This window comes from Ovis canadensis, chromosome 22 (assembly GCF_042477335.2).
Source record: "Ovis canadensis isolate MfBH-ARS-UI-01 breed Bighorn chromosome 22, ARS-UI_OviCan_v2, whole genome shotgun sequence".
In the NCBI taxonomy this organism is placed as follows: Eukaryota; Metazoa; Chordata; class Mammalia; order Artiodactyla; family Bovidae; genus Ovis; species Ovis canadensis.
Window position 1 is genome coordinate 67,181,793 of NC_091266.1, and position 27,579 is coordinate 67,209,371.

Here is a 27,579-nt window from a genome sequence, read left to right on the forward strand (position 1 = left end):
ATTGCTTCTGCCCAGAGTGAAGGAGATTTGGGTAATAATGGAAGGTCTGGAGGCTTCCCAGGTGGCTCAGTGGTAAAGAATCCACCTGCCAATGAAGGAGACACAGAAGATGCAGGTTTGTTCACTGGGTGGGGAAGATCTGTAGGAGGAGGAAACGGCAACCCACAAGTATTCTTGCTTGAAAACTCCCATGGACAGAGGAGCCCGGTGAGCTACAGTCCACAGGGTCACAAAGAGTAGGACATGACTGAGCAACTGAGCATGCACGCAGGCAGGGAAGGACTGGACCGGTTTTCAGAAGGAGACCTGAACTGGGCTGAGAGGGGTTGTTGTTCAGTTGCTAAGTTGTGTCCAACTCTTTGAGACCCCATGGACTGTAACCCACCAGCCTCCTCTGTCCATGGAATTTCCAGGCAAGAATACTGAAGTGGCTGCCATCTCTTTCTCCAAGGGCTCGTCCCCACCCAGGGAACAAACCTGCATCTTCTGTGTCTCCTGCATTGGCAGGCAGATTCTTTACCACTGGGCTTGGCAAAGGCTAAGGAAATGTTACTCATTGGAGAGAGCTTGAGAATGTGGTCTGGGATGGAGGGATAACCTGTCACAGCTGAAAGAATCTGTCTACAGTGCTCCCTAAATATTCCCATTCCGTCTGTGCACTCATCATTTCTGTGATCTGGATACTCTCACACCTGTTACACCCTCAACTTTGATATCCAGGGGTATGGTGATGCTCTCTCTTCCTGGTAGTTCTTTCTGTTCAGGAATGGTTTGTCAGGGTATTTCTGCCTTATAAAAAAGATTGGGGAGTGAACGGGGTTGGGGTAGGGGTTCAGTTCAGTTCAGTTGCCCAGTCATATCTGACTCTTTGCGACCCCATGAACTGCAGCACGCCAGGTCTCCCTGTCCATCATCAACTCCTGGAGTTCACTCAAACTCATGTCCATCGAGTCGGTGATGCCATCCAGCCATCTCATCCTCTGTCGTCCCCTTCTCCTGCCCCCAATTCCTCTCAGCATCAGAGTCTTTTCCAATGAGTCAACACTTCGCATGAAGTGCCAAAGTATTGGAGTTTTAGCTTTAGCATCCTCCTTCCAAAGAATACCCAGGACTGATCTCCTTTAGAATGGACTTGTTGGATCTCCTTGCAAGGGGAGTCTCCTTGCAAGGGACTCTCAAGAGTCTTCTCCAAGGTAGGGGTGGGGAGAGAAAAAAAGGATTTGAAGCCATGCGTGATTGGCTAGGCTCATGTGATTTTTTGTATACATCAGATATCTTGACTTTTGGATATTATCCAATCTGCCACCATTAAGCCAAAGCACATGTTTATTTTTGACATTTTTGAGAAATGCAACCAACTTAGGACAGGAAAGAATCTGCTTGCAATGCAGGAGACCTAGGTTTGATCCCTGGTCAGAAAGATGCCCCAGAGAAGGGCATGGCAACCCACTCCAGTATTTTTGCCTGGAGAATTCCACAGACAGAGGAGCCTGATGGGTCTCAAAGAGTGGGACACGATTGAGCGACTAACATTTTCACTTTTAAGAACAAATAAATTCTAGAAGACCTTGCTTTAAATATGCTTACCCTTTTTTGCTAATGCTTTCTGTGGACTAAGCGGGCTCTAAGGGCTAGTAACATGTTTCCCATTTAACATCTGTTCTTGATAATCATAAAGTCTACAGCACAATAACAGAAGCCTATTTTCAAACAAACTAGGAAAATTATTTTTCCTATTAGAGTGAATCACTCTTCATTCTAATTGGCTCCAAACTGATTTTTTCAGAACGTAAATAAATCATAGCATATACCCTCATAGAAATAATGGACTCATGATGTAAAAAAGGTGAAAATTTGAAACATAGTTTTCTGGTCTGTTCACAGCTGATTTGTAAAATTCATGTGGTTTCTTCATTGCAACAACCTTATTGAGATCCATCCAAGTAACATTTGTTTTCCTTTCAGAAGTTCTACTTATGGTTATGAAGTCCTATTGATCGTATTCAGCATGTAATATAAGACTTCCTTCTCTGCATAATTTTGTTAAAAACATTGAGTTTGGGGTCTAGACATATCATTTAGATTTTGCTCAGTAATGAATCAACACAAGTTTACTGACTTAAAAAATAAAAAATAATTTTAAAAATTTGTTACAAGTTCTGTGGTTCAGCATTTTGTTTTGTTTTGCCTTTTTTAAAATTAATTTTTATTGGAGTGTAGTTGATTTACAATGTTCTGTTAGTTTCTGCCGTACAGCAAAGAGAATCAGTTATGCAGATATCCACTCTTTTAGAATCTGTTCCCATACAGACTATTGAGTAGAGTTCTCTGTTATGTACAATAGGTTCTTATTAGTTATTTACTTTATCTATCAGTTCAGTTCAGTTCAGTCGCTCAGTCATGTCCAAATCTTTGTGACCCCATGAATCGCAACACGCCAGGCCTCCCTGTCCATCACCAACTCCTGGAGTTCACTCAGACTCACGTCCATCGAGTCAGTGATGCCATCCAGCCATCTCATCCTCGGTCGTCCCCTTCTCCTCCTGCCCCCAATCCGTCCCAGCATCAGTCTTTTCCAATGAGTCAGCTCTTCACATGAGGTGGCCAAAGTACTGGAGCTTCAGCTTTATAGCATCATTCCTTCCAAAGAAATCCCAGGGCTGATCTCCTTTAGGATGGACTGGTTGGATCTCCTTGCAGTCCAAGGGACTCTCAAGAGTCTTCTCCAACACCACAGTTCAAAAGCATCAATTCTTCGGCGCTCATCCTTCTTCACAGTCCAACTCTCACATCCATACATGACCACAGGAAAAACCACAGCCTTGACTAGACGGACCTTAGTCGGCAAAGTAATGTCTCTGCTTTTGAATATGCTATCTAGGTTGGTCATAACTTTTCTTCCAAGGAGTAAGCGCCTTTTAATTTCATGGCTGCTGTAACCATCTGCAGTGATTTTGGAGCCCCCCAAAATAAAGTCTGACACTGTTTCCACTGTTTCCCCATCTATTTCCCATGAAGTGATGGGACCGGATGCCATGATCTTCGTTTTCTGAATGTTGAGCTTTAAGCCAACTTTTTCACTCTCCTCTTTCACTTTCATCAAGAGGCTTTTTAGTTCCTCTTCACTTTCTGCCATAAGGGTGGTGTCATCTGCATATCTGAGGTTATTGATGTTTCTCCCGGCAATCTTGATTCCAGCTTGTGTTTCTTCCAGCCCAGCATTTCTCATGATGTACTTGCATATAAGTTAAATAAGCAGGGTGACAATATATAGCCTTGATGTACTCCTTTTCTTATTTGGAACCAGTCTGTTGTTCCATGTCTAGTTCTAACTGTTGCTTCCTGGCCTGCATACAGATTCCTCAAGAGGCAGGTCAGGTTGGTCTGGTATTCCCATCTCTCTCAGAATTTTCCACAGTTTATTGTGATCCACACAGTCAGTGTATATATGTCTGCCCCAGTTCAGTTCAGTTCAGTTGCTCAGTTGTGTCCAACTCTTTGTGACCCCATGAATCACAGCACACAAGGCCTCCCTGTCCATCACCAACTCCTGGAGTTCACTCAAACTCACGTCCATTGAGTCGGTGATGCCATCCAGCCATTTCATCTTCTGTCATCCTCTTCTCTTCCTGCCCCAAATCCCTCCCAGCATCAGAGTCTTTTCCAGTGAGTCAACTCTTTGCATGAGGTGGCCAAAGTACTGGAGTTTCAGCTTTAGCATCAGTCCTTCCAAAGAACACCCAGGACTGATATCCTTTAGAATGGACTAGTTGGATCTCCTTGCAGTCCAAGGGACTCTCAAGAGTCTTCTCCAACATTAGAGTTCAAAAGCATCAATTCTTTGGTGCTCAGCTTTCTTCACAGTCAAATTTTCACATCCATACATGACCACTGGAAAAACCATAGCCTTGACTAGATGGACCTTTGTTGGCAAAGTAACGTCTCTGCTTTTGAATATGCTATCTAGGTTGGTCATAAATTTCCTTCCAAGGAGTAAGTGAAAGTGAAAATGAAGTCACTCAGTCGTGTCCGACTCTTTGCGACCCCGTGGACTGTGTAGCCCACCAGGCTCCTCTGTCCATGGCATTCTCCAGGCAAGAATATTGGAGTGGGTTGCCATTTCCTTCTCCAGGGGATCTTCCCGACCCAGGGATCGAACCCAGGTCTCCTGCATTGCAGGCAGACACTTTAACCTCTGAGCCACCAAGTAAGCGTCTTTTAATCTCATGGCTGCAATCATTTGGGAGCCCCAAAAAATGAAGTCTGACACTCTTTCTACTGTTTCCCCATCTATTTCCCATGAAGTGTTAGGACCAGATGCCATGATCTTAGTTTTCTGAATATTGAGCTTTAAGCCAACTTTTTCACTCTCCTCTTTCACTTTCATCAAGAGGCTTTTTAGTTCCTCTTCACTTTCTGCTATAAAGATGGTGTCATCTGCATATCTGAGGTTATTGATATTTCTCCCTGCAATCTTGATTCCAGCTTGTGCTTCTTCCAGCCCAGCATTTCTCATGATGTTCTCTGCATAGAAGTTAAATAAGGAGACAGGGATCAAGATGATCCCCATGGAAAAGAAATGCAAAAAAGCAAAATGGCTGTCTGGGGAGGCCTTACAAATAGCTGTGAAAAGAAGAGAAGTGAAAAGCAAAGGAGAAAAGGAAAGATATAAGCATATGAATGCAGAGTTCCAAAGAATAGCAAGGAGAGATAACAAAGCCTTCCTCAGCAATCAGTGCAAAGAAATAGAGGAAAACAAGAGAATGGGAAAGACTAGAGATCTCTTCAAGAAAATTAGAGATACCAAGGGAACATTTCATGCAAAGATGGGCTTGATAAAGGACAGAAATGGTATGGACTAACAGAAGCAGAAGATATTAAGAAGAGATGGCAAGAATACACAGAAGAACTGTACAAAAAGGATCTTCACGACCCGGATAACCACGATGGTGTGATCACTCACCTAGAGCCAGACATCCTGGAATGTGAAGTCAAGTGGGCCTTAGGAAGTATCACTACTAACAAAGCTAGTGGAGGTGATGGAATTCCAGTACAGCTATTTCAAATCCTGAAAGATGATGCTGTGAAAGTGCTGCATTCAATATGCCAGCAAATTAGGAAAACTCAGCAGTGGCCACAGGACTGGAAAAGGTCAGTTTTCATTCCAATCCCAAAGAAAGGCAATGTCTGCCCCAGTCTCCCTGTTTATCCCTCCTTGGCTTCTTTCCCCCTTGGTAACTTGTTTGTTTTCTACACCTGTGACTCTAGTTCTGTTTTATAAATAGTTTCATTTGTACCATTTTTTTCTGATTCCATATACAATCCCTGGTGTGTGGTTTAGCATCTTGGGCTCAATTAATTGGCCAGTTCCTATGTCTGGTTCACAAGTGAAGCTGTAGTCATCTGGTGCCCTGACTGAGGAAGCTATTTGGTTTAAAATGACCTCATTTAACTTGAATAGTTTGTGCTGGCTGTTGGCTAAACCACATGTCCCTAGCAATCTAGCCCCAGGTATCTTCATGAGATGACAGTGTTCACAGAAAGCAGGCTCTAGTGAAAAAGTGTTCTTCATCTGTGTTTGCATCGTATAGCCAACATAAGTCAGATGGCAAAGCCCATGTCATTTGTAGGGAAGTTCACAGGGAAATCAATACAGAGAGGCAGCCATTGTTTAAATAAAAAACAACCATTATTTAAATAAGCATCTTTAAAAATTTCATTTGACATGTCTCCATTAACCTTCTCTGTCAACTCTATTTCCAGAGTCCTCTATGTGTTTTTAAGAACAGCAGGAAATGAATACATCTCTGGTGAGTTGGTTTTTTCCTCAACTTGTTTTATATTTTGCTATATGAGCTTTTTGACGGTCCTTAAATAAAATGGGGAAGTGAAAATAAGTAAAATTCAGCTTCAGGGCAATATACATAAATGGGATAAAGGTGGCTTGTGAATATAGGCAGGTAATATGAGCTTAGAGTCATTCAAGGTGAGTGCAATGCTTAAACTTTTGTCTTCCAGATGTAAGGGAATACACTTCTTTTTGCTAAAACACTTATGCTTGCAGTAATTTCTTACAACAGCAACAGGAAACCCAAATCTCTTGCAGTTAAAATCCTGTATCTGATTCAGGTTTCTTCAAGCAGATGTATCCAATATTAAGTTACAGCTCTTCTGAAAAACAGGGCAGGAGTACTTCTGACTCTCCTGGTGCTGATATTGATTCTGCTGGTGACTGTGTTGGGATTGCTGGCTTTGGGAGCTGTCCACTCCTTAATTTTGGGTGGAGGTTAAATAGGTATCAATTTATTTCTGGCTGGAGTCCCTTTATTTACCTTTGACTAGATCAGAGTAGGAGTTGTGTTGTCTTGCTTGGTCTTCCTGTTGTCTTTCATTTCGCACTCTGAAACACAGGTGAGACTCAAGCTTGTGTAAAGAGTTTATTTGGGAAGTGATTACAAAGAGCAGGAGTGAGGGAGTGGGGAAAATGAGACAGGGAAGCGTGAAAAGCCCATAAAGCGTGTGCTGCTGAGCTGGTGGCCACTGTGAGCAGGCTGGAATCCACTCTGTTGGGTTCTCTGGGTCACGTGTATCTCAACTGACCCTCCAGGCATGGAAAGCTGACATCTTATTGTGACTTAACAACTGGCCATCACCTCTCTGACTCTGCTTTGATTCTGTTATTTTGCATGAGGTTGTTGACACTGGACATAGATCAAGAGAGAGAGATCCAGAAAGAGTTTCACAGTTTAGTTACAATTTCCTGGGAAGAAATGGCACACCATGCTGGGCCACTCAGAGATAGACAGGGCAGAGACTGAAGCGGGTACCAGTGCCTCTACTGTGGGTTCAACAAGAAGGGAAGGGGCAGGCGTGGCAGACAGGCTTGGAGTCGGCTAATGCGAATATTTTCAGGGCACTGAGGCTGTCCCTGACTGTTCTGTTTCCTGGCCCTGGGATGATTAGGGCAGGTGTATGGTAGTGAAGTGTGAGGGTACAACTCAGAAGGTGCCTGGGAGTATGGCCTTAACTGACTGTTTCAGAGGGTAAACTCATCTAGCTAGGGCCACCAAATTGAGTCAAGACTGAGCTCAATCGTTTGGGGTATTTGAGTGGCCAAATAAATGACGAGCCTTTTGGAGTGTAGATCGTGCACTGCACTAAACAGCAAGAGGGTCGATTTCTTGGTTCAGTGTGGCAGGTCTGGCCGCCGCGTCACTGGAGAGTATGGGCTGAGAGTGAAGTTGGTGTGAAGACTCGCCACGTTGGTGTGTGACTGGCTGAGAGCGCTGGTCATGGTGCTCACGGCGGGGGACTCCAGGCGGGAGTCTGGTGGGCAGCTGGAGCGGGGGTGGGAGAGGCACCGAGGAGTGTGCCGCCCTTTCCGCGGCAGGTTGAGGGAGGGACTGACAGATGGCAGCTGTCTCCTGGGAAAGGCGAGAGTCTCCACTAATTCCTAGAATGGTACAGACAACAGTGAACTTCTCTGGTTGCTCAGAGGTAAAGAATCTGCCCCCCCAGTGCAGGGAACACGGGCCTGCTCCCTCATTCTGGAAGGTCCCACATGTCACGGAGCAACTGAGCCCGTGCCCCGCTATTGCCAGAGCCCTCGTGCCCTAGGCGAGCCCGTGCTCCACAGCGAGAGAAGCCGCTGGAGTGAGACGCTCATGCAGCACCACTGGAAAGCAGTTCCCACACACTGCTGCTGGAGAAAAAACCGTGCAGCAATGAAGACCCAGCACAGCCAAGTAAATACAGTTATTTTTAAAAAGTGATGGCATGCGGGCCTGCATTCATCATGTTGGTTTAGACAGTGGCTTCCTTGGAAGGTTTGGGACTCTGGTTTGCAAACCAGTAAAAAAACCCAGACTAATAGTCAGGAGACCAACATTCAACAGAGTGGTGTACAACTCACCTGACTGACTTTTGTCATTTGACATTGATCATCCTCCAGCAGGTATCACTAACAAGTAGAAGTTTTCTGGTTTTACCCTTATGGGATACGGTTTTGATTTTATTATTATCTCCAAATGTGAATTTCACTAATTGAGTGGAGTTTTCTATCTATCTATTTAGTAGCCTGCACTGCCCGTGAGAATGGTCCTGGAGTACGTGGCGCTGTCAGTCGATCGCTAGCTGAGTGTGTGGGCTCATTTCCTGCTACACAGTAGAAAAGGCCAAATGCTGAGGCCACAGTCTTCTGCAGAAAGAAACAAGCTCTATTATCGGGAGCCCAGGTTAGGAGATAGGAGGCAGACTGGTGTGCTTATCTTGGAAGGAGGGAGAAAGATGGGCAGGGAGCTCAGGGATGATTGGTGGAAAGTAAGCTTAACTTTCAACGGGAGTAATGAGTTCTCTGCTGTTCTGTCTTCTGCCTCTTCATGCATCATATGTACAGTTGGTGGTATTTTGCATATAACGGGAGGTGGATTTTTGGCCTGTGCAATCTAAAGCCCACTGTCAGACACTCTAGTCCCTCAATGCGTCTGTGCATCAGCAAGTTGCTTCCTATCTGCAGTTTTCCTGGTGTTCTTTCTTTTCAGTATTCATTTGGCAGCACCGGGTCTTCCTTGTAGCATGCAGATTCTTTATTTGTGGAATGTGTGCTCTTAGCGTGGTACGTGGCATCTAGTTTCCCAACCAGGGATCAAAGCTGGCCCCTTGTGTTGGGAATGCGGAGTTTTGGCCATTGGACAACCAGGGAAGTCCCTCTCTGGTGTTCTTGGGGGTATCAGCTTGTTTCTCCTATATGGACCTTGTAAGTTACAGGGTACAGTTTCACAAGGGGACTTGAATGAAGAGATTAAGACCTAGGACAAGACAGAGACCCACATAGGGGGTCTATTTGCTAGAGTGGAATTTGAAAAATTGTCTGAGGAGGCCATTATGTCTCTCAGTTAAACTAGCAATCAAAAACCTATTAGGAAGCTAAAAGTGCTATTGAAGGCCTTTTTGAAAAGTCTAGCACAGAGTATTCTGAGAAGTGGACTATGTGGCGTGGTTAGTGTCAGTAGCAACTGCGACTCCAGATGCGATGAGTAGTGGTGAATCTGGTTTTGGATTCGCCTTCCCTGCACACAGTGCTTTGGCCAAAACTGCCTTCTGCAGACTTAAGAATTCCTATCCAGCACCATGGTCTTCCACACAGCATTACTTCTGATCAAAAAGCTCCCTTAACAAAAAAACTTCTGCAGCAGGCCAAGCTCTGATGGAATTCACTGGTCTTATCATGCTCCCGCCATCCCAAAGCAGCTGGCTTGACCAAATGGTGGAATGGTCTTTTGGAGACTCAGTTACAATGCCAGATAATTGGCAGTACCCTGCAGGGCTGGGACGGGGTTCTCCAGAAGGTTGTGTATGTTCTGAATCAGTGTCTAATTTATGGTGTTGTCTCCTGTGGCCAGCATTCAAAGGTCCAAAATTCACGGGGTGAAATGGGAGTGGTAACACTCACTGCTGTCCCTAGTGATCTGCTGGAGACTTTTGCTTCCTGTTCCCACAACCATATATTCCGCTGGCCCAGAGGTCTTAGTGCCAGAGGGAGGAATGCTTCTATTGGAAGATATAATGATGCTTCCATTGAACTGGAAGTTAAAGACTGCAACTCAGCCACTGTGGGTTTCTTATGCCTGTGAATCAACAGGCAAAGAAGGAAGTTACTGTGCTGGCTGGTGTGATTGACCCTGACTACTTTGAGGAAACTGGACTACTTCCCTACACTGGAAGTGAGGAAAGCAAGGCTGTCATGCAGGATACGCCTTAGAGCTTCTTTCAGTACTACCATGCACTGTGATTAATGCCAGTGAAAAAACTGTAACAACTCAACCCAGCAAGAGTACCAACCCCCCACATCTTTCAGGAATAAAGGTTTGGGTCACTCCACCAGGTAAAAGTGCACAAACAACTGAGTTGCTTAATGAAGGCCAAGGGATACAGAATATGTGGTGGAAGATGAGGGAAGTTATAAATTCCAGCTATGACTCCATGACCAGTTTGGTTTTGTTGTTCAGTCACTATGTTGTATCCAACTCTTTGTGACCCCATGAACTGCAGCATGCCAGGCTCACTTGTCCTTCATTATCTCCTGGAGTTTTCTCAAATTCATGCCCATTGAGTCAGTGATGCTATCCAAACATGTCATCCTCTGTAGCCCCCTTCTCCTTTTGCCTTAATCTTGCCCTGAGAGTTCAGTTGGTAACAAATCCGCCTCCAATGCAGGAGACCCTGGTTCAATTCCTGGGCCAGGAAGACCCACTGGAGAAGGGATGGGCTCCCCACTTCAATTCCTGGGCCAGGAAGATCCGCTGGAGAAGGGATGGGCTCCCCACTCCAGTATTCTTGAGCTTCCTTTGTGGCTCAGATGGTAAAGAGTCCACATGCAGTGTGGGAGACCTGGGTTTGGTCCCTGTGTTGGGAAGATCCCCTGGAGAAGGGAAAGGCTACCCACTCTAGTATTCTGGCCTAGAGAATTCCACGGACTGTATAGACCATGGGGTCGCAGAGAGTCAGACACGACTGACCGACTTTCACTTTCACTGCCCAGCATCAGAGTCTTTTCCAATGAGTCAGTTCTCTGCATCAGGAGCATCAAGTTTTTGGCACTCAGACTTCTTTATGGTCCAACTCTCACATCTGTACATGATTACTGGAAAAACCATAGCTTTGATTATATGGACCTTTGAGTTGCAAAGAAATGATGCTTTCAAATTGTGGTGCTGGAAAAGACTCTTGAGAGTGGCCTGGATGGCAAGGAGATCAAATCAGTCAATCTGAAAGGAAATCAACCCTGAATATTCATTGGAAGGACTGATGCTGAACCTGAAGCTCCAATACTTTGGCCACCTGATGCTGGAGGAAGGAGGAGAAGGGGGTGACAGAGGACGAGACAGTTGGGTGTCATCATGAACTCAATGCACGAGTTTGAGCAAACTCTGGGAGATAGTGAAGGACAGAGAAGCCTGTGGTGCTGCAGTCCATCGTGCTGCAGAGTCGGAAGTGAATGAACAACAGCCTTCTCTAGGTCCAACTCTCACATCCATACATGGCTACAGGAAAAACATAGCTCTGACCGCAGACCTTCGTCAGCAGTGATGTCTGCTTTTTAATTTTCTGTATAGGTTTGTCATAACTTCCTTCCAAGGAGCAAACATCTTTTAATATCATGGCTACAGTTACCACCCACAGTGATTTTGGAGCCTTGGAGAATAAAACCTGTCACTGCTTCGACTTTGCCCCCTTCTATTTGCCATGAAGTTATGGACAGAATGCCATGATCTTAGTGTTTGTTTTTTTAAATGTTTTAAGCCAACTTTTTCACTCTCCTCTTTCACTCTCATCAAGAGGCTCTTTAGTTCCTCTTCACTTTCTTCCATTAGAAAGTTACAGAAATGGGTATAAATCAATTTCTGTAACTGGTCATGTATACAGAAATGAGAACTGTTGAGGTTATCTACCTCCCTATGTTAACTGTCCTACCTGGATGGGGAAGCCTTTCAAGAGATGGAATCTCCTTGTACCTATGAATTCACTGTCTTTTGACTCAAGAGCACAGACTTTGACTCCCATCATTGCCCTTGAGTTGATGCATTCCTGTGGATTTGAAACATGCCATAAGCACGCAACACTCCTAGAATGACTGAGTCCCAGAACACTGAGGATAACATACTATGTTCTTGTAACAAGTGTCTCAGGTATAGATTTTGTGCCCAGTTCAGTTCTCAGTCGTGTCAGACTCTTTTCGACCCCATGAACCGCAGCACGCCAGGCCTTCCTGTCCATCACCAACTCCCAGAGTCCACCCAAACCCATGTCTGTTGAGTCGGTGATGCCATCCAACCATCTCATCCTCTGTGGTCCCCTTCTCCTCCTGCCCTCAATCTTTCCCAGCATCAGGGTTTTCTCAAATGAGTCAGCTCTTCACATCAGGTGGCCAAAATATTGGAGTTTCAGCTTCAGCATCAGTCCTTCTAATGAACACCCAGGACTGATTTCCTTTAGGATGGACTGGTTGGATCTCCTTGCAGTCCAAGGGACTCTCAAGAATCTTCTCCAACACCACAGTTCAAAAGCATCAATTCTTTGGCACTCAGCTTTCTTTATAGTCCAACTCTCACATCCATACATGACCACTGGAAAAACCATAGCCTCGACTAGACAGACCTTTGTTGACAAAGTAATGTCTCAAATTACATTTAGGCTCCAATTACAATTCTTTTTCTCAGCTAATCAGTGGGTACTGTGGGCACAGAACTGATTGGCTGAGGACCCCAGCATTTTGGTCCTCATTGTTGATATTTCTGGGATTCTGTGTGGTCCAGGCCTGAATAGGTAACGGAAGACAATCACAGGGTGGGTGTGCAGAACCTGTGGGCCTATTGTAAGATGGTCTCAGTTCTGTATCCCTCTGCATGGGGACCCAGAACAACATGTCAAGTGCTAGAGATGAGCAGTCAGGGGCTTTGAGGTTAGGGAAACATTTACTGAGTGCCTGCTCTGGGTTTCTGGCTGAAGACAAGAGGCAGAGTGTGGCCAGGCTTTCATGCAGACTCAGGTGCCAGGTGTCCCGGGATGGATACCCCTCCTCCCCGAGCTGAGCACAGAGTCAGCTGAGGCAGTTGTATGGAAGTAGTGCCTTTATTTGCTGAAGTCCAAGCCATAAGCTCCAGAGCAGGGTGGGTTCTCCTTGCCTCGGGGCATCTGGTGCTACTTGGTGGATGGCTCTGGGTCTTTCTCCTCACTGACTCCAAGCGGCTTGGGATTGGCCTGTGGGAGGTCAGGGTTTGAGGTAGGAGTCTCCTCAGATCCCTGTGCCCACACCCTCCATGGGTCCTGCCCCTCCTCACCCCACACTGCCAGCTGCTGCACTTTGGCCTGGGATGGGTTCCATTGGAAATGCCCTTCCCTGAGGACCATCTTCTGAGGTGCCTTCCCACCCACAGCTCCTCTCACAAGCTCTCTCTGCTCCCTGCACCAGATTCCAGGACTCACAGCTTCTCCTAGGCCAGCCTCCTCCTCTTGCTTGCTCTGGGCCTGGGCAGGGACCTGTATCCCAAGTTTTTCCAGCTCCTCCTTCAGCCTGGATAGAAAGAGGTCGGGAGTGGGGTAGGAGGATGTGGAGGGAGAAGGGTAGGATCGTAAATGGACCAAGAGACAGAGTCTGGAAGGGGGCAGAGACTCCCTCAGCCCCCTTCCCCTTGGGGACTTGGGGGAGGGGCTCCACACCCACCTCTGCCTCTTCTGCTGCAGCTGCTGACACTTCTGCTGCAGCTGTTCCTGGCGCTGGGCTGCAGCCTCCAGCAGCTCCTGGGCTTTTCTGTTCTCCTCCTCAAACAGATGGCTGAGGTGGGGCCATGGGTGCTGGCAGCTCCCTCCCTCCACTCACTCGCCCCTCCCCATCCCTGTCTTACACCACAGCTGCTGCCTCCGGGCTGCGGAGGAAGAGCCCTTCGCTGATCGTGTGGCCCTCGGCTCCAAACTGCGAGCGCAGACGATGCCTCACATCCTCCAGCTTTGCCTCCACCAGCTTCTCTGCAGCAGGAAGGAATGGATAGGCAGGGCAAGGCAGGGCAGGGCAGGGCAGGGCAGGGCAGGGCAGATCGGGGTATCCCCATCTTCCAGGCCTCACCTTCCTTAAGCAACTGCTCCTTGCTGCTGTCCAGGGTGCCGATCTCCTGGGCCAGGCGCTCTGGTTTCTGATGGGTAATAAAGGAGACCTGTCCGCAACTCCTGGCTTTCTCCCACATGCCTCAGAGAAGCCAGTCTGGATCTGGCCTTTACTCATGTGCCGCACTTCCTGCACGCTGGGCACAGGCCAGCTTCAGGGCCTCTGCACTGGCCACTCCCTCTGTCTGGACCTGCTCTACCCCAGGTACCTGTGGTGCTATGCAGGAGAAGCTCATGAGCTAGCCAGTGTTCAGGAACTCTGCAAGGGGATCCTGCAAACACCAAAACTCAAGACTGTTCTCTGGAGAGTCAGTTATCAGTTCAGCACTGTAGCTCCTACTCTTCCCTCCAGGTGACCTCACTGAGTCTTTCCATCCTGACTTTCTCTCTCTCTGCCTATTTTCTTGTTTGGGACCCCTAGGTGGCAAACAGTGGCCTGCTTATTTCCCCACTATCTTCCCTGTGACTGTGATGGCCCCAAAGACATCCATGAATCTCCTTAATGGATAACCCCTCCTCGGTTCTTCAGAGTTCCTCTTGAACTCTTAAGGCCCCTGGGAGGCACCAGAGATGGGTGGGCAGGGTCAGTGAAGGTGACAACACCTGGTGGCACTGAGGGTGAGGAGGAGCTAGGTTCAGTGTGGCTCTGAAGATGGCTGCTGGGCTTGCTCAGGAACTGGGTGAGGCAGTTGACAGGAGGGAGGCCTGGGGAATGACACTGAGCTCTGGCCTAGTGCTGCCAGGGAAGGTGTGCAAGGTGGATAGAGTAGCTCTGAGTGACTCACGTGGAATTCCCATAGGTCCTTATACTGGCCCATCAGATCCTCCAGTTTCTCCTCGAAATCCAACCTGGGAACCGAACACACAGGTTGAGGGGCTGTGGGCTGAGACGCCCCTCCCGACCTGGCTCACACTGGCGTCTTTATGCACAGACGTGAGGGAGCTGGCCCGTGCTCTTCACGCTGCCAGGCGCCTGTGCCTCCTTGACCCTCCAAGCTCCAGCTCAGCCAGGCCTCCAATCCCCATCCCTAGCATCACCCCTCCGTGCTTACAGCCCACCCAGCCCCCACGCCTTGGGAGGCGGCCTCTACCTCAGCTGCCTCTGTTTGTTCTTCTCTTGCTCAATCTGGGAGTCCAGGGCAGAGATGCGCTCTTTGCACTCCTGCAGCATGGTTTGCTTCCTGGCAAGAGGCAAGGCAGTCATCATGCTTTCTGCATAATCTCTCCCTAGGAGGGGCCTGGGGTGGAGCTCCCATTTCCTTCTCTTGACATCTGTTCTAGCCTTCCAGATTGAGGTCCTTTCTGTAACTTTTGGGGTGGTATGAACACATGCCCTCTGGAATGTCATTGTGAAGATTAGGGAGATCAATGTGGGTGTGGTCACACACACAAGCACACACATATTGATCTCATGTGAATTCCTGGAACATATTCAGTGTTGGTATGCTAGGAGCTTGGAGGCCTCTGGTCACAAAATGAGCAATATAAGCATTCAGGAGCTAGAGAGATGGGTGAATAGAAGGATAACGGGTGAATGGAGAGAGCTGGTGGACAGATGGTTGGCTTGACACCTAAATGAAGGGACAGATGAAACTATCAGAAGTACAGAATAAACACCAGCTGAAGGAATCTAATTGACGTGCTAGCAAATGAATGATCATCTCAGTGAAAAAGATGGTCATCAACACTACAACCTACTGTTGGGAGTCACGGTCTGCCTGTTCTATAGAGGAAGAAGATGAGAGCTGTGGGTCTAAGGCCGATTTCCCTTATTTATTAATTTTTTTACCAGAATGAAGGGGTAGCGCTCAACAGGGGCTAGGTGGAAGCTCTTACCTCTGTGCCTCATTCTCCTTATCCTGGCAGTGGAGCCGGAGGACCCTCAGGGTCTCTGCAGGGAGAGGAAGTTAGGACCCCGTGACAGCCCATCATGGCTGAGGTCTGGGCAGGGGTAAGAACACCAGGTTATGTGAGGTCTCCTGAAGAGCTGATGGGACTCTGTCATCTACTACAGGTCTGGTGGGAGCCACAGGAGGGAGGTAAGGTGATTCAGGCTTCAAAAGGCTTTTACTGCTATAGAGTGGGTTTCTGAAAGGTGGCAAAGGCAAAACCTGGAGATAAAGTAGATGCAATTACCTTGCTTTTTGCTCAAGATCTCTTTCAGGCGTACTTTCTCTCCACTCACTGGAAAACATAGAAAGATGTTTGGGCATCACCCAACACCCACTGTACCCTGAAAGACTGGGCTTGGCAAGGCCTACCCCAAATCCCAAATGTAGACCCCCTTCGAGGTAAGTCCCCTTCCCCTCTTGTGCGCATACTCCCTGTGGGCACCAAAGGGTGCTTGATAAAAGGTGGCTGACAGGACCCTGTGGAATGCCAGTGCAGTTACATGGAGGGAAGAGAAAAACACTTCACAACAAGTTGGGTAAAGGCTGTGAAGAAACACATCAAACAGTTAAGGGGCATGTGACTAGGTGGGGGCAGGGTGCTGACTCTGGGTGGGGAGATTGGTGAAAGCCTCTCTGAGAAAGGGGCATCTGAGCTGAGAGCTGAATGATGTCGTTGGGCAGTAGGAATCTGTATTATATGGGGGAACTTCCTAGCAAAGGTCCTGAGGTAGGAGTAGGCTTGGTGGTGTTTCAGGAACACTCCCCAAAAGGGAGTGGGATGGGGGAGATTGGTAGGCCCTGAGGTTGGCGAAGGTGCAGGAGTGCTTGGCCACAGCGATGATGCTGACTGTCTGGAATATTGGGTTCAAGGATGTGTGACACTGTGGGGACCTCTGGGTGATCCCCCCAGGCTTACATGAGTCCAGTTCTTTCTGCAGGGTCTCCCAGACGGTCCGGGCGTCTCCCAGCTCCTCACTAGCTTTTTTTTTTGCTGTGCCAAACCGTAGGACATCGTGTAAGTGTCTGTCCTTGCAAACATTTCACACTTGTCTTCAAGTAAACCTAGAGGGGCCCTTAAGAGGATTTTACAGAGCAGGAAACAAGTCTTCCAGAGCCAAAGCCCTTCTTGGGCTCAGGTGACAGCAGGGCCAGGTTAGTAAACGTGACTGCAGCACCTGTATTTGGATGGACCAATCCATGTTTGGTTTAATGCTCCCCTGTTTCAAAACACTAAGTAATAAGGGGCTCTGCAAATCACATAACTACTCCTGGCAGACAAGCCAAGGTCCTGAGCTCACCTTGCTGAACCTCATTAATCCGGTTAATCAGGACCTCAACCCTGGGCTCTAGGCTTCCCACTGCAGGGAGAAAAGGAGGTTGAGTGAAAACGACAGAGCAGGCAGAGGAAGGTGGATGCCCTCCAAGAGCTCACATTCTGGGGAGGGGAGGCAGGAACACATAGAGATACCGAGTCAGGCTGTGATAACTTCAAGTGAAATAGAGGAACAAGAGATTAAAAAGTGAAGGAGTGGGAAGTGATCCTTCAGATATGGCGAGACCTCTTGAGGGCCCCAAATCAAGTGAGGAGGGCAGGCCTTGCAGTTCCCTGGGTGGGGGTGGGAGACAGTCAGTGCAAAGGCCTACTCGAGATAGGGACATGGGTGGAAGGTGCCTGGTAGAAAGAAGAGAGCAGAGTTGACGTGGAGGGCAGGAAGGTAAAGATGAAATCCTGGAAATTCAGTAGAGTGTAGGGGGAGCCAAATGGATGGCCAGTAAGGGGACTGAAACTGTGTTTTGGGAAAATGTTTTGCTTTTATCCCCTTATACTTAAATTTTGAATCATGGAGTCATATTTTTACTTCAGAAAATTAACTTTTGAAACTAAGAGAGAACAAATGAGTTAATTTCCCAAGGTGGCGAATCTGGTGGCTTAGAATTGATTCCACGTCTGCCTGACCCCAAACCTCGGGCTGAGCCTCAGTTATAGAGGAGACACGTGACCTTTCTGCAACTTCTTCACCATTTCCATCAAGTCTTCAATTTTCTGTGAAGACTTGGCCTGCCCTGTGGAGACAAAACCAAACATTTTAGTATGTAGTAATGAGAAGCCTAAGGAAGGATCTCGTGACAGGCTGGGATTGAGGTGGGCTGAGGGCAGGTCTCCAGCCAGAGTGGTGCCTCTGCTCCTTGACCTGAGGGAGACACTGCAAAAGAGATGAGTCAGAGAGACCCCTTCACGGTCATCTTTTCCTAAAGGGTGAGCGACACCATAGATTTCCCCTTAATGAGACTCAGAGCAAGAGAAAGGGTACATTCTTACTGTGGATACTGGTCAAAGCTCAGGATGTAATAACAGAAAAGAAGTAGTATTAAAAATTGGAAACAAGGAGTTAGAAGTCACTGTAACTGGTAGGTGACATAATCAACTTTAGATTCATAGAGAATATTAGCCATAAATCTCAGAAGGAATAGTGAGAAAATTTAATGATGTATCTTTAAACATATAAACACAATAGCTTTTCTATACATATGTTTCATATTCAGTCCAGTTCATTTCAGTCACTCAGTCATGTCTGACTCTTTGCGACCCCATGAACCACAGCACACCAGGCCTCCCTGTCCATCACCAACTCCCGGAGTACACCCAAACCCATGTCCATTGAGTCGGTGATACCATCCAACCATCTTATCCTCTGTCGTCCCCTTCTCCTCCTGCCTTCAATCTTTCCCAGCATCAGGGTCTTTTCAAATGCATCAGCTCTTCGCATCAGGGGGCCAGTGTATTGGAGTTTCAGCTTCAACGTCAGTCCTTCCAATGAACACCGAGGACTGATCTCCTTTAGGATGGACTGGCTGGATCTCCTTGCATTCCAAGGGATTCTCAAGAGTCTTCTCCAACACCATAGTTCAAAAGTATCAATTCTTTGACACTCAGCTTTCTTTATAGCCCAACTCTCACATCCATACATGACCACTGGAAAAACCATAGCCTTGACTAGAGGGACCTTTGTTGACAAAGTAACGTCTCTGCTTTTTAATATGCTGTCTAGATTGGTAAATAATTTCCTTCCAAGGAGTAAACATCTTTTAATTTCATGGCTGCAATCACCATCTGCAGTGATTTTGGAGCCCAGAAAAATAGTCAGCCACTGTTTCCACTGTTTCCCCATTTATTTGCCATGAAGTGATGGGACCAGATGCCATGATCTTAGTTTTCTGAATGCTGAGCTTTAAGCCAACTTTTTCACTCTCCTTTTTCACTTTCATCAAGAGGCTTTTTAGTTCCTCTTCACTTTCTGCCATAAGGGTGGTGTCATCTGCATATCTGAGGTTATTGATATTTCTCCCGGCAATCTTGATTCCAGCTTGTGTTTCTTCCAGCCCAGCGTTTCTCATGATGTACTCTGCATAGAAGTTAAATAAGCAGGGTGACAATATACAGCCTTGATGTACTCCTTCTCCTATTTGGAACCAGTCTGTTGTTCCATGTCCAGTTCTAACTGTTGCTTCCTTACCTGCATATAGGTTTCTCAGGAGGCAGGTCAGGTGGTCTGGTATTTCAGAATTTTCCACAGTTTATTGTGATCCACACAGTCAAAGGTTTTGGCATAGTCAATAAAGCAGAAATAGATGTGTTTCATATTAACTTGCTTATAATCAATATATGCATTTATTTTTAATCCTTAATAAGTTAGTAGATCCAGGCAATTATTATTAGTGCTATTAACATGACAATAAAAATAACTGGACATCATGAGCTATTTGATGTAAAAATACAACGGAGGATTCTTGTCAAAAAATTATGCTAACACTTGTTAAGCCTATCAATCTAAATAACCAGTTCAGAGGAAATACAGGGACAGAGGGCCATTTAAGTGGCACATGTGCATGCAATTAGCAACGTCCACACTGGGAACCCTCACAGGAAAAGCAACTCAAGTTTCTTTAGAAAGATTTTAGGGGAAAAAGGAGAAAGGAAGACCCTTACAGACAAAAAGAGATTAAAGAATCATATCAATCAATCTCAATAAATGGACAATATTTGGATTTTGATTCAATCCAATGTGCTTTTAAAAACACTGATGACACAATCAGGGAAATTTGAACACTGACTGTAGATGCTAGAAAAGAAGGGATTATCGTGGCTGATATTCAGGTGTGGGCTTCCCTGGTGGCTCTGATGGTGATGAAGCTGCCTGTGATGCAGGAGACCCAGGCTCAGTCCCTGGGTCAGGAAGACGCCCTGGAGAAGGGGATGGCTACCCACTCCAGGATTCTTGCTTGGAGGATTCGATGGACAGAGGAGCCCAGTGGGCTACGTTCATGGAGTCACAAGGAGCTGGACACAACTAAGCGACTAACACACACATTCAGAAGTGGTAATGCCACTGTGGTTACTTTTCTGAAAATAGTACTTATTTTTTAGAGATATACATGCAAATATTTATGGATATGTTATGATGCCTGGGGTACTTCAAAATAAAACAGTGGAGTAGGTGGTAGGGAGGGGCTGAGGATAATGAAGAAACAAGATTGGTCAAGAGCTGATAACTGCTAAAACGGAAAGATGAGTTCACAGGGTAATTATCCTTAGTTCATAATTTTTTTTAAATTGAGTTATAGTTGGTTTACAATGTTGTGTAGTTTTCTCCTTGCACAGCAAGGAGATTTGGTTATAAATCTATACATAAACATTTTCAGATTCTTTTCTATTATAGATCACAAAATATTGAATATATTGAACATAGTTCCCTGTACTGTAGGGTCCTGTTGACTATATTTGCATTTCGATTCCACACATAAATGATATCATATGATATTTGTCTTTTCCTGTCTGATTTACTTCATTTAGTATGATAACCTCTAGGTCCACCCATGTTGCTGCAAATGGCATTATTTCATTCTTTTTATCTTGTTAGTTGTTCACTCACTAAGCCATATCCGACTCTTTATGACCTCTTAGACTGCAGCACACCAGGCTCCAGTCCTCCACTATGACCCGGAGTTTGCTCAAACTCTTGTCCATTGAGTCGGTGATGCCATCCAACCATCTCATCCTCTGCTGCCCCCTTTTCCTTTTGCCTTCTTTATTTCCCAGGATCAAGGTCTTTTTCAATGAGTCACCTCTTTCCATCTGGTGGCCAAAATACTGGAGCCTCAGCTTTAGCATCAGACTTTCCAGTGACTATTCAGGGTTGATTAACATTGTATAGGAGGATTCTCTTGTCTCCACACCCTCTCCAGCACTTATTATTTGTAGATTTTTTTTTCATGCATGTCATTCTGATCATTGTGAGGTGATACCGTAGTGTAGTTTTGGTCTGCATTTCTGTAATAATTAGCAATGTTGAGCATCTCTTCCTGTGCATATGTTCTTTTGTATATGCTTAAACCTTTCCATAATAAAAAGGTTTTAAAAAATCACCCAAACAACCAATCAAAAGAGAGAAGGTAAGTAATCATTTCTACAGAAGAATGGAAAAATGAAGAAAACAGGTAAGCAAAAACTACACTAATGGTTAATAATATCTGAAAAGATGTATAAGCTTAGTCACAATTAAAAAGGTGAAAATGACATGTTGCATCTAGCAGCTCGGTAAAGCTGAGTAAGTCTGACGATGCCTTATGTCGATTACCACGTAGAGAAACGGGCACAAATGCACACTGGCGGACAACTGGTGAGAACTAATGGAAACTTTCGGAGGACAGGTTGGCTACATCAACATTTTCAAGACAAAATTTCACTTCTATGAATTTCCCCATCAGATATGCTTGGTTACATATCTATGTCAAAAATGGGAAACTTGAATGCCCAGCAGTAGAGAACTTATGATTCAAGCTCACAAGAGAATACTGTGCAGTCATTGAAAAGGAGGTAGATTTATGTGTAATAACAATACACATATTGGACTAGAGAACCTAGATAGACTGAAAGAAAAGAAAGGACAAAACAGTACAATATAGAATCCCATCTGGCTGCAGAAAGAGGTGAAAAAAATATTTTGTCTGTCTAAAAATATATGTGTCTTATTTCTAGAAAATTTCTGGCTCAAGTCACACAAAAATATTTTCAACAGTAGTTCTTCTGGAGAGAAGTGGAAGGATAGGTAAGAGAATGTTTACTTTTCACTGTATACTTCTGCATATGGTTTTACGTTTAAATGTTGACCAAAATGACCCAAAAATGAATTTATAGTTTTCTTGAGCAATCATTTGTCCAGGTATTATTAATAGACTAGGCAGTGAGCTGCACCTTTATTTTTTTCTTTATTGCATATTAAAAGGTAAGGCACAGAGTGGGAAAGCAGAATATATCTGTTGAACAAGTCAACTAATATATTGTTAATAAAAAAAATCAAGGGTACCACTGCCTATGTTATTATATGAGCCCCCTTTTTTACTTATTTTAAAAAATTTCAAATTTACTTAAAAGTTGCAGAAATAGAACACACAGCTCTATATGCCATTCACCCCAGTTTTACATTTGCTAATAATCATAAACTTTAAGAATAAGTTGCAGATACAATTCGTCATTACCCTCAAATACCCCAGTGTGAAGTTCTGAAGTACAAGGACATGCTCCTGTGTAGTAACAACAGTACAACAATTAAAACAGAGACTAGCAGTGAGAGATATTAACATGTGATCATCAAGTGGTACTTTAAAAATGTCTCCTACTTTCACTTTTATAAATTAAAAGTTCCACAAGTATCAGTTACATAGTCCTGGTAGAAAAAAACAAATATTAAGGTTAAAAACGTTCCTTCACCTTTGCATTGCCCTTAGAAACTAGATTGGAGAAGGCAATGGCAATCCACTCCAGCACTCTTCCCTGGAAAAGCCCATGGACAGAGGAGCCTGGTGGGCTGCAGTCCTTAGGGTTGCCAAGAGTCGGACACGACTGAGTGGCTTCACTTTCCCTTTTCACTTTTATGCACTGGAGAAGGAAATGGCAACCCACTCCAGTGTTCTGGCCTGGAGAATCCTGGGGATGGGGGAGCCTGGGGGGCTGCCGTCTATGGGGTCACACAGAATTGGACACGACTGAAGCGACTGAGCAGCAGCAGAAACTAGATCCCTCCATCAGAGTCATCAATTAGGAAAGCAGCCTCCAGACATCTTTCTGTGCAAACTACACAGTATTGCAATGTTTCTATCTTGCTTTACTCTCATAAAAATGTTTTGAAGATCATATTGTATCTGTATGTCTAATACTTTTAACGTTGACTTGGTTAAGTGTATTTTAATTCTACTTCCTCTTCATTTTAGAAATCCACTGCACAGGTATATCCCAGTGTGCATGGGATTTAGCTATTCCCTTCCCAAGTTTTCCTACCACCATTTAAGCTCCAGTCACTATCCGATCCATGCATCTATGTATGTCTTGGGTGATCCTATAGGAATGTGACCCAAAAGGGGAAAAGATAATTAAAATGTTAAAATTTGTGCCAGAAGGACTACTGCAAAGCCTTCACCCTTTCTTCCTCTCGTCAGAGTATGACATGGTCTGTATCTTTACACTACCGTTAGGGCTAGATAGCACCACTGCCCCCTTTTTAGAAAAAACCCAGTAGACTGAGAATGGAACCTTGATGTCTCATTTTCTCTCACTGCTGTAGGATGAATGTTTGTGTCCCTCCATTTTTCATTTGTTGACATCCTAAAGTCTGATGAGATGGTATCAGAGGGTGGGGCCTATGGGAGGTGATTAGGTCATGAGGCTAGAGCCCTAATGAATGAGATTAGCACCTTATAAGAGACCCCAGAGAGCTCCCTTGCCCATTCTGCTGACACAGATGGACATCTAAGATTCAAGAAACTGGTCCTCACCACAGGCAAGAAATGGTGTTTCACCAGTTATAAGACACTGGTGAAGTCAACTGCATCTAAATATGCAAGCTTAATGAACTGGAAACAAAGATACTAAGAGGTTTCTTTAGCACAGTGGCGAACACAGTAGGTGCTTAAGAAAAGAGATCTATATACATCTGTTCTGTTTTTCTTTTTGTTCTTAGCTGAGGCTTGTTACTGAATGCCACTCCTCCCTGCTCCAAGCAAACTTTCTGTGCTAAGTTTATTTCAGTATTTAAACCTTCATTTTATTCATTAAAGAAAAGCCACAAAGCACCTGTCATGCAGCAAAACTGCACTACTGCCTGCAGCTGTGACGGACATGACCGAGACCGGTTCATGAGAGGGTCTCAACACGGGGAGACAGGGAGGCCGCGCAGAGCAGAGGCAAGCTGAGGGATGCGTGTTCCTTGCACAGTTCTCTCCCCTTTTGTGTTAACACCCAGGAGCATGTCCTTCGGGGGTGGACAAGCCTGGGAATATTTTTTATCTTTCTTCTCTATGCTAGGCTGTTATTTCAGAAAACTTTATAACTGTAATGAGCTGCCATGCCTCTCCTTTCCCGGTGAGGTGGGAGCCACTGTTCAATAGGTCAGAGTCAGGAAGAAAAAAAACGTAACGCTCTGCGGGGCGGTCTGGATCCTGGTTTGGGGGGAGGGGGAATCTACTGTTGAGGACCATCATGGAACAACAGGGAAATTCAGGGGTTCGGTGCTGTGAGATGAGAGAAGTGGGACAGACTCCTTCCCTCGGGTGACACGGGCCGAGAACAAGTCCCTTTCTGTTGCAGGAGATGCCTGTGGGACGCTCAGGATCAGACTGAAAGGATGCCCTCTGCCTACTTTAACCTACTTAAGCACAGCAGATGGGGCCAAAGGAAGTGAGTGCACGTGGGGCACGGGCCTTCTGTGAGTCCACCCGGCAGAGCCGCCAAGATCCTTCCCATGGGGCTGATGGCCATTTTTCCTCACGCCCGCCCCGACTCTGAGGAAGAGGCGCCCGCGTGCGCTCCCTGCCTGCCCAGCCCTCAACAGCCGTGGTCGGGGCCGCCGCCAGGCCCAGCTCTACCTCTGGCCTCGTCAGTCGGGCCCACGGCTCCCGCCGCTTCCGCACTCGACGATCCCGGCCGCCCAGCCATGTCCTCTCAGCTCGCCGGCGCCGGCGCCTCCTCTGGGATTGGACGGAAGCCGCGCCAGGGGCGGGGCGTCCTCAGCACGCCTGCGCAGTGCACCTCTGCGCCGTACCCTCCTTCCAGCCGGCAGCTGGGGTGGCGGTTGGGCAAGCGGCGGTGCGCGCGCTTGAGTCCACCCAGAACAGATTCCGTGCAGAGCAGGTGTGGGGGGCGCGCACGGATCTTCCAGGCTGGCGATTGGCTGGTTGAGGAGCTGGCGACCTGCTAATGACAGAGGTCTCACGAGGGACTGCCCCATGTGGCGTCGCCCACCTTGCGAGGAGGGCACCTGAACCTGGTGGTGGGGAGCCGAGTCTCTGCACATGTTGAGAGGTTGGCAGTTTACCCAAGGACTCTGGCTTTCTGGATGGAGGCCATAAATTGCTCCCCCCCCCTCCTTATTGCAAAATTCAGACTTAAATTGAAGAAAGTCGGGAAAACCACTAGACCATTCAGCTATGAGCTCAATTGGATCCCTTACGATTATGCAGTGGAAGTAACAAATAGATTCAAGGGCTTAGATCTGATAGAGTGCCTGAAGAACTGTGGACAGAGGGTCCTGACATTGTACAGGAGGCAGTGATCAAGACCATCTCCAAGAAAAAGAAATGCAAAAGGGAAAAGTGGTTGTCTGAGAGGCTTTACAAATAGCTGAGAAAAGAAGAGAAGCAAAAGGCAAAGGAGAATAGAAAAGATATACCCCTCTGAATGCAGAGTTCCAAAGAATAGCAAGGAGAGATAAGAAAGCCTTCCTCAGGGATCAATGCAAAGAAATAGAGGAAAACAACAGAATGGGAAAGACTAGAGATCTCTTCAAGAAAATTAGAGATACCAAGGGGACATTTCATGCAAAGATGGGCTCGATAAAGGACAGAAATGGTATGGCCCTAACAGAAGCAGAAGATATTAAGAAGGTGACAAGAATACACAGAAGAACTATACAAAAAAGATTTCTATGACCCAGATAATCATGATGGTGTGATCACTCACCTAGAGCCAGAAATCCTGGATTCTGAAGTCAAGTGGGCCTTAGGAAGCATCGCTATCAACAAAGTGAGTCGAGGTGATGGAATTCCAGCTGAGCTATTTCTAATCCTAAAAGACGATGCTGTTAAAGTGCTGCATTCAATATGCCAGCAAATTTGGAAAACTCAACAGTGGCCACAGGACTGGAAAAGGTCAGCTTTCGTTCCAATCCAAAAGAAAGACAATGCCAAAGAATGTTCAAACTACTGTACAATTGCACTCATCTCACATGCTAGCAAAGTAATGCTCAAAATTTTCCAAGTGAGGCTTCAACAGTACATGAACTGAGAACTTCCAAATGTTCAAGCTGGATTTAGAAAAGGCAGAGAAACCAGATATCAAGTTGTCAACATCTGCTGGATCTTAGCAAAAGCAAGAGAGTTCCAGAAAAACATTGACTTCTGCTTTATTGACTATGCCAAAGCGTTTGACTGTGTGGAACACAACAAACTGAAAAATTCTTCAGAGAAGGAAATACCAGACCACCTAATCTGCCTCCTGAGAAATGTGTATGCAGGTCAGGAAGCAACAGTTAGAACTGGACATTGAACAACAGACTGGTTCCGAAGAGGGAAAGGAGTACATCAAGGCTGTATATTGTCACCCTGCTCATTTAGCTTATATGCAGAGTACATCATGGGAAATGCTGGGCTGGATGAAGCACAAGCTGGAATCAAGATTGCTGGGAGAAATATCAATAACCTCAGATATGCAGATGACACCACCCTTATGGTGGAAAGCAAAGAGGAACTGAGGAGCTTTTTGATGAAAGTGAAAGAGGAGAGTGAAAAGCTAGCTTAAAACTCAACATTCAGAAAAGTAAGATCATGGCATCCAGTCCTATCACTTCATGGCAAATAAATGGGGACACAGTGCAAACAGTGACAGACTTTATTCTCTTGGGCTCCAAAATCACTGCAGATGGTGGCTGCCTTCCTTGGAAGAAAAGCTATGACCAACCTAGGCAGCATATTAAAAAGCAGAGACATTACTTTGCTGACAAAAGTCTGTCTAGATAAAGCCATGGTTTTTACAGTGGTCATGAATGGATGTGAGAGTTGGACCATAAAGAAAGCAGAGCACTGAAGAATTGATGCTTCTGAGCTGTGGTCTTGGAGAAGACTCTTGAGAGTCCCTTGGACAGCAAGGAGATCCAACCAGTCCATCCTAAAGGAAATCAGTCCTGAATATTCATTGGAAGGACTGATGCTGAAGCTGAAGTTCCAATACTTTGGCTACCTGATGTGAAGAACTGACTCATTGGAAAAGACCCTGATCCTGGGGAAGATTGAAGGCAGGAGGAGAAGTGGATGTCAGAGGATGAGATGATTGGATGGTATCTCTGACTCGATGCACATGAGTTTGAGCAAGCTGTGGGAGTTGGTGATGGATGGGGAAGCCTGGCGTGCTGCAGTCCATGGGGTCACATTGTCCTCCTCAAGTGAGCGAGTGAACTGAACCGAACCGAACCTACAGATGCTAGAATCCTCCATAGGATAGTGTTGCAGGAATTGGGATGTGTCTCGAGGATCAAGGTAAGGGGGATGAAGTAATATGACACAAGCCTTGAGTGTTTCTTCTGGAATATTCCTCTCTAATTGGCAATCTAGGAATAGGATTTTCCCTAAACTCTACTTGCCCAAGGAAACAGAATTGGGCCTGAAGAAATGCTGCTGCCTTGTGGCCACTTCCTATAACAAAAACTTAAAAATCAGTGCCAGTGGGCTCTTACTACTCTGAAGCCCTCCAGGACTGTCAATGACACTTGCTCTCAAGTAATGTCCCAGGGTAAATCATTGGAAAATAATTCAAAACAGGGCGACTTCCAGGAGGCCAGTTTCAAGAGGTAAATGGTATTCATGATGGGTGATTTTCCAAAGCATCTGGAAAAATACTCTACCTCATTCACTATTAAATCAATGCAAACCAAAACTATCATGAAGAATCAGCTCACACCGGTCACACTGGCCAGCATCAAAA

At 45.9% G+C, this 27,579-nt stretch overlaps 1 protein-coding gene across 4 annotated transcripts; it reads right to left on the bottom strand.

The window, feature by feature from the left end:
* Positions 1 to 12,611: 12,611 nt before the first annotated feature.
* SYCE1 (synaptonemal complex central element protein 1) lies at positions 12,612 to 24,596 on the bottom strand. 4 transcript variants are annotated; one of them, XR_011251994.1, is made up of 13 exons: positions 24,471 to 24,580; positions 17,553 to 17,615; positions 16,850 to 16,909; positions 16,468 to 16,542; positions 15,796 to 15,843; positions 15,496 to 15,550; positions 14,751 to 14,840; positions 14,445 to 14,508; positions 13,622 to 13,688; positions 13,404 to 13,524; positions 13,223 to 13,320; positions 12,985 to 13,072; positions 12,612 to 12,759 (listed from the first exon to the last, which is right to left on the bottom strand). XR_011251994.1 is itself a non-coding variant. In XM_069566709.1 (13 exons), exons 1-13 carry the CDS (start codon positions 24,538 to 24,540, stop codon positions 12,700 to 12,702), a joined length of 972 nt encoding a protein of 323 aa, XP_069422810.1. In that variant the 5' UTR covers positions 24,541 to 24,596; the 3' UTR covers positions 12,612 to 12,699. The 4 variants fall into 4 exon arrangements, 3 of the variants coding, with proteins under 3 accessions (XP_069422810.1, XP_069422811.1, XP_069422812.1); XM_069566709.1 differs by having other exon boundaries at positions 13,223 to 13,333; positions 24,471 to 24,596; XM_069566710.1 differs by having other exon boundaries at positions 13,404 to 13,519.
* Positions 24,597 to 27,579: the final 2,983 nt, after the last annotated feature.

Coding starts and splice junctions, on each gene's coding strand:
- SYCE1 (XM_069566709.1), bottom strand. CDS start 24,540: ATGGCTGGGCGGCCGGGATCGTCGAGTGCGGAAGCGGCGGGAGCCGTG. Junction 14,841..15,495: donor AAGGAGAATGAGGCACAGAG/GTAAGAGCTTCC, acceptor GCCTCTTGCCAG/GAAGCAAACCATGCTGCAGG. Junction 12,760..12,984: donor AGGCTGGCCTAGGAGAAGCT/GTGAGTCCTGGA, acceptor GACCTCCCACAG/GCCAATCCCAAGCCGCTTGG.